Genomic DNA, 10,229 nt, shown 5'->3' on the forward strand with positions numbered 1-10,229 from the left:
ATGCCAACATGTTAATTTAAACAATAGCCGGTTATTACAAAATTTAATAGGAGTCCATTACCCGCCTCAATGCATCTCTAAAAACCCTGAAAGCAGTAAGTTGGGCAATAGGTAAGCTTTCAGCTGAATGCACTGTCTAGCCAACATATTACGTGGCGTCAGACATGATGTTCGCGCCCCGAGCCGTATTGTCCCAGGAGTCAGTTAATAAGAAAATTCATATTTTTTTTTTCAGTTCGACTTCAAAACAGTGAGCCTCTACTCAACGAACCATGCCAAAAAAAACCACCTGTGGTGAAATTTGTTGATTACTTTCCTTTATTGAAAAATTTTCATCTTGGCAAAGCTTCCAAATTTTGAAATAAGAAGTTTTAAAAATATCTCTGTCGCAGACCATGAGGTACTAGTACTGAGAAGTAATGGCACGGATTATTTTGGAATATTCTTATGCATTTTTTTTTTTTCCACTACAGTTGAGACCAACGCCCAAGGGAAAATCATCTCCGTACGTATTTGTTTTAAACTTTTACTATTTACTTACCAAATATTAAAACCGGGCTTCCTCGACTCGAGCCGCCAGCTTTATCAGTACCCGACACATATTCCAAAATGATCCTAACAAATTTTTGGACTTCCCGCCACATCCACTCCTGAGAGCATTGTCATACAAAACAATCTTGCAAAGTGACCTGCGAGTAAGCTTTCTTGGAGTCCAAGAGAGCTTGCTAGGAAACCTCAACATAGCAAGTCTCTAACAAGAGAGGATAAAGGATAACAAATCCTCCAGGTCTTATTCATAAGTCAATCCTTCTCAAGTTATTCTTCGACATGGTACTCAATTCTCCCGTGGATAACGCTGGGCTGTCCACGTGAGCAAAATCCGCGTTTGAGGACCAGTCGATTGCCTCATATGCTTATTATTAACTAACGAAAAATGGGGAGCTTTCTACTATTCAGCCTCTCTGCGTGACAACTTGTCTTCCCACAAGCGACCACTTCTCCAAAATAGTAAAATTTACTTGACAAATCATTCAGAGTTAGGACCTCTTGAAAGCGACTACCTCTCGCAGCCGATCACGACCACTGTCAGGGCTGATGGTTAGAAATTTTGTTTGTTTTTTTACCCTCCAGTAAGCGACCACTGCACATTATTCGTCCTTACTACAGCCGCTAATTGGGTAACAAGACTTCATACAAACTTTATAACACGATGTTTGTTCCTAGTTGAGAACATTTTAGTTCTTACTGTACGATGTAAAGATCGAATGAAGTCGTATTTAAAATTTTCCTTGCATTTGATTTTCGAGTTATCTCTGTAAATTTTCTCAAGATGTAAACCAGGTTCAAGTTCAGTTTCTCGGGAACCGAGCGCGTAAACAAAAATAGGCGTTCATTTTTTACTAACAGATGCCCGATAACTCTGTTTAAAAAACAAGTTCGTAACAACAATATACATGTTTATTTTACTATACCTTAGTCTGCATGTAATAAAACCCTCCTAAGTATATATCGTATTTTATATTTTACTCATGTCGTTCCTCATTACTAACACTGCCACGTTTATAAATTAAGGAACGAAATAAAAAATCTATAATATGTAGAAATAAACAAAATATCTCTCATAAACTCTCAAACTTAACGTACCTTCAGATTCTAAAATAAAATAAATAAGTTAAAAAAATTATTTAAAAAAACACGTACAACTACATCAACTCTGGAATATATTTAATTTCCAATCATCACTCAATCATGTTTTGGCAAATACCGTTCAAAAGTATTGATTCAAAATTATTAGTTTTTCGTTATTTTATGGGGGAACCGTATTGTGTGACAGGCGGCAGAAACCTATTCAACCTTCCCGCGGCTAAAAAAGGGTCACTTAAGTCACTATGAAATATGTCTTTACACAAATGGTTAGAGGGTGGGTGGCAAAGGGCTAATGCGTGACAGCTGATGGGGGCAAAAATTAGTGTGTGACGCATGAAAAGTTACTTACGGAAAAAAACGCGATGCGAAAATTTCAGTATGAAAAGGACATTGTCAACAGAAGCTAAAAGTATACGGTCGTGAGTTTTATCAAAATTCGTACGTGAAACGTGATCACACCCCCAGCCCTCACCCTTTGCTACCCTCTAGTTAGGGAAGAAAAATGGAGTTATACTGATGTAATGGCGACAAAATAAGCAAACATACCAAAACACCTTTGACGAACTACAAATCTACATTGTCATATGTCTTTTGGCTATCATTAATCAATGTCAAGAGCTTTTGATCTCAACTAGTATGTCTTCGTAAAAGGGTGCAAAGACCGCCATATTGTGGCTGACCACACGTGAAAACCTGCCAGTAATCTCGGAAAGTTCTGTGTTCACACTAGCTAGTCCTTGAGGGATGGTGACGGTTTGTGTAGACTGTCCAGCTTCTCTACTACTCTTTTGAAGCAGCCGACTCTTTATGCTGTTTAACATGAAGTCGTACACGCGAGTCGCTGTTAGAGGAATAATATGTAAACGTATTAGAATCAGAACAATGCGTACCATTAATTCCTACACCCTGCAGCCTATTACGGTCTAACGTCGCTCTTTTCTGTCTATGTTGTGTGGCTAACTGATGTTTAGGAGACTAAAACAGCCCTTTATAGTGAACCCAAGAAAAATTGAGAAAAAGTCCCCTCATTTTCTCTAGGTGAAACTTATCCTCCAAAGGGGGAGGGGGTGGGTACTCCCATATCTGGGCTATATAGGTATATGCGGCCTCAAAGGGTATGGTTTTTTAGCCGTTTTGATAGACGCTTTATCAACTTCGCGTTCTGACTGGTTCGGGGTTTTCATGATCTCGCCAAAATTCCAGGCAGGACTGGGGGCATTCCATATCACTAATCAACCTCAATTACCATAACATCATACGCTCGAATAAAACCCAACTCTACTCACTGATCAAGTTTAACACAGTGTTCTCTGGAGATGCCATTCCTTCAGTTTGTCCTTTAAGCAGGTCCCGTTGTTGTGAAGTCAACTCACTCAATCCCCTGGCTTCTAACAACTTTTCAGTTTCTCGCACAATCTGTTCATAAACTCTAGGCAGAGCAGAAGGGAAGTCACTGCAAAGCAAATACAGTGTGTCGTCTGATCAATGTTAATCAATACTGCAAAAATATGATTTTCGTTCCTCATGAAAAACTTTACAGGATTTCTTAGGACCTTTGCAAATGATCTTTACAGAACTGCTAGAGTTCCTAAAAGATAAGGATCTTATCAAGGACCCCTAAAAAATCTCTAAAAGATCCTACAAAGATCTTGCACATATCTTTGCAACAATCCTTCAGGATCCTCCAGATGTCAGAAGGAAACTGTGCCTTTTAAACTTTTTGAGTATCAAGGAAGAAAGCAAATCAACCTAACCAGCATAAAGAAAGACTTATACCCTGGTTTTGAAAGGCATGACTTCTGGATCAATTTCCCTCTATGACCTTCAAATATACCATGAAAACCTTTAGAGCCTCCAGCCCTACCTACCCTTGTTTCTGACTTTTTTTTTTTGGACAAGTCAACTTGGCTATGCCCACATTGTGAGGAGGAGACAGTGTGGCTGAGGGGTCAACGCGTTGGACTCACAATCCAGTGGTCCCGGATTTGAGAACCGCTCTAACCACCCACTAACCACCCACTGGATTTGTTTCACTGTAGCCCCAAATTCAAATCCTCACCCTTGCTTGTAAATTAAGGCAACTGGTTTACATTTGGCCAGTTAAGATTCTTAACAATGTCATGTTCAATTTGGATTATTTGTTTCTTTTGTTTGCTTGGCCCTACTAGCCGTTGTGCTGTAAACACTGCCAATGGTAAATAAAGGCTATTATTATTATTCCTACAGCATTTCTTATTCTCTCAGATGTCAATCTAATTTCAAGCTATAGCTATGAAGCATCTCTCCTACTTCTTAATTTGCCGCTTACCCTTCAGGTACACCATCCAAAAGAATATACAGCACCTCCTTGAGAGTAGCCAGATAAGCTGCATCTGAAGCCAGCTGCTGACCCACGGTATTAAGGGTCACCAACAGAACAGAAGCAATAAGAGTGGTGCGGCGAACACTCCATCTCATCTCAGCCAATCGAGATTCATCCATAATCAACGTCTGCAAGCACAATGTTTAAGTTTTACCAGGAAATCTTAGAATTCAGACTCATCAATGAACGTCCATCAGTTTTAATGAAATCATACCTAATTCTCACCATTTTCTGCTTATACTCAATTTAGCACAATAGCAAAGACTAAATTAACAGAGAATGAAAACTGGAAAAATACCCATTTTAAAAAAGGAACCTCTGTGAACATTGCAGTGTCACTTTTCTTTTTCCAACAGGGTTTCAAAGATCATTTTTTCAATTTTGACGGCTCCTTATTTGGCTGATAATCAATTTCATTTTTCTTATCAATCAAAAAACATTGAAAAAATCAGTACTCAGCAAAATAATAATTGAGAAGAATGTAATTAATTATTATCTTGAGATTTAGAGTTTGTAAAATTTTGAAGAATCATCTGTACTGTTTCAGGATATTAGTAATGTAAATTGTTGATTTTGATCTGAAGAACTTGGAAGACCTTGATTTGTTAATTAAAAGTCATCACTTTAGACAATCTCATGTGAGACCTTAATTCCCCTGAGCTTTGCATACAGATCTACCCAAGTTCCCAAGTCTTGCCTAAGAACACATCACAATGACCCTGGCTAGGGCTTGAACCTGGACTGCATGATCCACAGACCAGTAGGCTAACCATTACACCACTGTACTGTGTACCTAATATTAATAGAGACCAGCATCCATTTTTTTAGAAATATTTATTGTACCTCAGGATAAGGCCAGCCTGGCTCTCCAAAGATTATTCCCAAATATCCATGTACTAAGACATCTGTCAGACTTGCATCTTGTAGTTTCTGTTTGAAATCTGTTGTGTCTGATGACTCAGTAGAAACTTGAGCAGCAGACCTGGAGCCTACTCCTGTTGCTACTTCTGCTCCTCGTTTTAGCCACACTTTAGTTGACATGAGACCAGCTAAATGTGTCATACAAGAATTTGTCAGATGTCAAATTGTAGCATAAAAAAATGATATTCTACGCAAGGTTAGGGTATTTTGAACTTCTTGGACAGAGAATAGGTGTCCTTTAGTACCCAAGAGTGGTAAAGTTCCATTTAACTGGTCACCACTGTCCTTTCATCACAGTGGGATGATGTTAAAGCATATAACATACTGGTGTTCTCATCCATCCTAAGGAGGTACAATAGGGGTGGTGGTGGATAATGGTAAATGCCACACTTTGTGAGACAGCTGGACAAGTGTTCTTCTATGTGACCCCAAGACATTTTGACTTTTTAAATAGCAAGACCGAGACTTCAAAGTGTTTTAAATGTGGGCAAAACATTTAGACTATAAATTATTCAGTTATCATTTATAAAAAACAAACAAACAAAGCAAGAATTCTAGACAACTAAATTGTGAAAAAGTGAGACTGCGAGATGCATATAACAGCTAAAAAAAACAAGACCAGCAAATTCGACAAAACTTTGCAAAGCACAGGGTTTTAGAAGGACCATTTGCCACCCCTTACAAGTGATTTATGTGCTGTGTTGAATGGTTTCATTAACGCACTATGTATAGACATGCATCAAGTAAACAGCAAAAACACACATGAAATCAGACTCACAACAAGGGAATTTGGCAGGGACTAGCTGTTATTGTTTTTTTGTGTATTCATTCACATACAACTATTCAGAATGTTCAATGTTCAAAATGAAGAATATTAGTACCTGGATTAGTTTCAAGATAATCTTTGAACTTCTTTCTTTCAAATTCCACTGATTGCTGCACAAGATGAGGCTTGATGGTCTGCAACTGAAAGTTTGCCATGTCAACCTTCATTGCATCCATCAAGCTAAACACCTCCCTGAAAGAAATAAAATCAATATTAATATGGAACAATCCTAAACCGGTAAATATCTTAGTTATTTTTTCCTCTCTCTCAAATCACTTAATTGCTGACCTTTTCCACAGAAAAACTGCATGCACGTTACTGTGACCGTGGTCAGTGATAGGAAATCCCAGACTCTGCTAAGGACTAATCAGATTACAGGATTTGTTACTATGCTACTGTGTTATAAATAGTTCCACTTTTTGCTTATTTCTCCCCAGTGCCTCTTTCCTCAAAGCTTGAAAGCTGCACTGATGCAAGATCCAAACACATCTAAGTTGAACTACTAATAAAAGTTATATCTTCCACACCATTATTTTGATCTGATGTCTAAATTAGGTGATTAAGAACATCTCAGTTTTTTTTTTTTTTCACCTTTTAAAAAATATTTAGTCTGTCACAAATCAAATCAAAAACTGTGATCTAGATTGTAAGGCACTACATCATTAGTAAATTTTTGGGCCATTCCTGACAACACACACTTTTCAAACTTCTTATTGCTTACTTGAAAAGTTCCACTATGTCCTGATTCTCGAGGATTTTCTTGACTTGTTCATCTCTTGCTGGAGCACACATCTTACTAAGGATACCTACAACAGATGCTGCAAGCTTTGATATGTCCAGAATGCCATGATTAGCCTGCTGTGTGATGAGATCCAGGTCGAGAACTTCATTTATGTGAGCTCTTAGTGAGTTGTGATATGGAAGTAGTAATGATAGCATGTTCTGTGGAAATAAGAAAATATAGATTGAAACAATGTAATAAGGCAAACCAGCTCTAGAAAGTACTAACAATTCTGGGGAGATTAAGAGGTTAAACCTGTCAATGAACAGTAAAAGAATTGCAATAGCCAGCATGTATGTGGCATGGTGGCTTGACAATTAGTGAGTCTGTTTTCTAGTGTTCAGCATCTTCTTGTTCTCTGCATAACTTTCACAGTGTCTCTCTCCTGTGCCAAGGAGTAAGGCACATGTGTGAGGTTAACTCGTAAAATGCTGCTGGGAAACTTGTGATGGATTAACAACACATCTTGAAGAACAAGAATGAGTTTGTGGAACAACTGATTGGTGAAACCCTTTACTGTACACAAGACCCAGCAACAGAACAAACAACTGTCGTACACTCAGGGAGGTGGAGCGTATTTTGAATTGGGAGGACTTACAAGCGAGTGCCAGAGGTGCTTACTTGTAGGGGGTCTGGAGATATTTGCAAAATTATTGTTATGTATTTTTTGCCCCCTCCACCATCCCTGACACTATGCAGTTTTCAGATCCAAGAGCTTTGTCATTGACATTGATCAAACAGACATGTACCTCTTTAACTTCTTGTATTAAAGATAATGCCTGACTAAAGACTGGATGATCTTGATTGAGTTCTTCACGAAGTTTATCCCAAAATGCCTTGTGAACCACATCCCTGACTTGTTTTTCCAGCCTAAAATAAATGGACAAAATTAGAGACATGTTGGAGAGAGAATTTATTTTCCCTTTAAACCCCCTCTAAGTTGGTTATTAATTAGCCATATCACCAAGACGAGAGTTGAAAATACGACACATAGCGAAGTATTTTTGATGAACTTCAAGGTGTTTGGAAATGTGGTCAAACACTGTCTTGAGTGTTTGATATGTCATCTCAATCGAAACTAAACCTAAGGAGAAAATGGAGAATTAAAATCATAAAAATCTATGCTAACTAAGATCAGATATCCAAACACCGCCACAGTCTTGATTTCCTATGTTTAAACTTGATGAATTATTAATGAGTTTGAGAAGTACATATCAAGCTCTTGATATCTCAAAGTCAGATGTTGCTTTTTAAGTCCAAGATTAGATATAAGGGTGCATAGTTTAGTTAGTTTAATAAGCAAAATAAATCAGCTCGTCAAAGATTCAAGGGTACTGCTGGCATGAGTAATTTTTATAAATTCTTCGAATAAGTATTGGTAGCTATGAACAATTAAATAATTAAGCTCAATTTTATAAATTTTTCAAGCCATCTTTGATTTACCTAGCACTTAAACAATTATTGTTGGAACATCTATAGATGCGAAGTACAAAACTGGAATTCATGAGCAAAATTTGCATGCCACAACAAAATAATTATGCAGGATGTGACAATGCAGAAAGTAAAAACCCATAAAAATGATTCATTTTCTAACTTCTTTTATCTACTGAAGGTACAAATAACAAGGAAACAAAGTGCTTTTCACGCTATAATTTTCCATATTACTGTTGATGACGTGACTTTATTTTCACCTGACTGACATATGTGTCAAGTACTGTTTTCAGAATATTTAATAAGATATCTTTTTGTTTTGTCTTGTTTGTCATAACAGGCCAAAATCGAATTCTGTAATATAACTACCATCCCTGTCTACCGATTGATGGAGTTAAAAAGACTAAAAGATTAGCAAACATTTACGGAATCCTTGCTAACATTAGTAAGCCTTTAAAAGGTTTACATTACATAGATGTAAATTACAGTGCAAGGTCTCCCTAAAATTGGTAAAAATGTAGCCAAATTTAATCCTAAGTAGTAAAGCTTTTCCTCTTAAACATAACATCATAGACATATCATTTTGCCATACAAGTTAGTAATTTTACAACTTATAACGATGTAACGCAATTCTCCGAGTTTCCAAGGTTTTGTTCAAAACCACAAAACGGCCCGTAAATGCAAATGAAATTGAGCTGTTATTTCGCAAAACAAGAGAGAAAAGATAAGCTAATAAAGATGGTGAGAGAGAAAAATATGGAAAATGAATAAATATTACAATTCACATGCTATGGTTATCAATAACGGATAAAAAATAAAAGGTCTTACGAGTTTTGGGGAAGTTCTGACTGAATTTTGAAGGAATCGTCCATCAATAGTTCGTGCGCGAGCGCCATGCGAGAGACAATATTTGCTGTCTTCTGTTGGGCGTTTTCGGCACCTTCAGGAGGGGCTTCACCGTCTTCAAGTCCGTCCATAATTTCAGTGAACCAAGATCTGGCCCGTTCACTACAATTTTCCAACAAACACACAGTCTCTTCTCAGCTGAATTTCGACAATGTCACAACAATTGGTCCGACGATAAACAAAGATTACAAGCATGCGCTGTATTATTCTTATTCCCACTCCTCTGGAGTCCGCCACGGGGAATCGAGGATAGAGGACCACCCCATCCCGATAGGTAAGTTCCCAAAACAGGATTAATACACAGGAAGGAAATATACTCCCAAAACCACAAAACTTGGTTAAAATCAGGAATCCTTGGTCTGGCAAGACATTCTTGGGATTATAAGGTTAACAATTATTCCACGAGCGCGCGTTGGATATGAGATGGTAGATAGCCAACGGGGCACGTAGCGCCGATTTGGCTACAATCATCTCGACATCTAATGAGATATATTTATCAAACAAGCGTAAGTGGAATAGTTGTTTTATTAAAAACGCCCCCAAAATATAGAAAACTAGACTTAAGGTGGGGGTCTAACTGAATTTAAGTGAAATTTTAGGAAGTTTAAAGAGGGATTAAAAGGAAAAAACAAAAGATTATGGAACACCACCAGACAGTTGAACCCCCCCGAAACGGCACCCCAGGTTGGCGGACAACTGTTTGGTGTACGTCTACCAATTTTGAACTTCAAATTTTAATTTTAAAGCAACACTAAATTTTCAAAATTTCCTATTTCTTGAAATTTTACTAATCCTTTCAGAAAAACTATTTATCTCCAAATATACCTAAAAATCACCAAAAAATTTATAAAACAGCCCAAAACATAGATATGTGGGATGAGCAGAGAGATTCTTGACTACTTGAAACGTGAACGAGATATTTGCATTAAAACCATAATACCCAGCCAAAATACGGCCTTCATGTAGACCCCGCCTTGAGAAAGAGATTTTAAGGTCATTCAAGCTGTAGCTACTGTCAAGCTAATGGTTGTGAAGAAAATCACAAGTTTAACCCGTCTGTCAAGATTAGAAATGAAAACAGCAATTTCATGGCATTATAAGACGAAAATAAGCTTAGCGCCAAAACGAGGTGTGCGTCTACCAATTTTTAACTTCAAATTCTAATTTTAAAACAACACCAAATCTTCAAAATATCCTATTTCCATAAATTTTACTAATCCTTTGAGAAAAACTATTTATCTCCAAATATAGCTAAAAATCACCAAAAAATTTACAAAACAGCCCAAAACATAGATATGTGGGATAAGCAGAGAGATTCTTGACTGCTTGAAACGTGAACGAGATATTTGCATTAA

General features: G+C 37.4%; 1 protein-coding gene across 1 annotated transcript; it reads right to left on the reverse strand.

Annotated features, from left to right (window-relative positions):
- Nucleotides 1–64: 64 nt before the first annotated feature.
- LOC145479682 (T-complex protein 11-like protein 1) lies at nucleotides 65–9,445 on the reverse strand. The gene is made up of 8 exons (XM_081458106.1): nucleotides 8,797–9,445; nucleotides 7,287–7,407; nucleotides 6,478–6,698; nucleotides 5,812–5,948; nucleotides 4,853–5,058; nucleotides 3,956–4,137; nucleotides 2,934–3,100; nucleotides 65–2,488 (listed from the first exon to the last, which is right to left on the reverse strand). The coding sequence occupies exons 1-8, from the start codon at nucleotides 8,943–8,945 to the stop codon at nucleotides 2,259–2,261; spliced, it is 1,413 nt and encodes a 470-aa protein (XP_081314232.1). The 5' UTR covers nucleotides 8,946–9,445; the 3' UTR covers nucleotides 65–2,258.
- Between the last annotated feature and the right edge of the window lie 784 nt (nucleotides 9,446–10,229).

Source organism: Orbicella franksi, chromosome 2 (genome assembly GCF_964199315.1).
Source record: "Orbicella franksi chromosome 2, jaOrbFran1.1, whole genome shotgun sequence".
Lineage (NCBI taxonomy): Eukaryota > Metazoa > Cnidaria > Anthozoa > Scleractinia > Merulinidae > Orbicella > Orbicella franksi.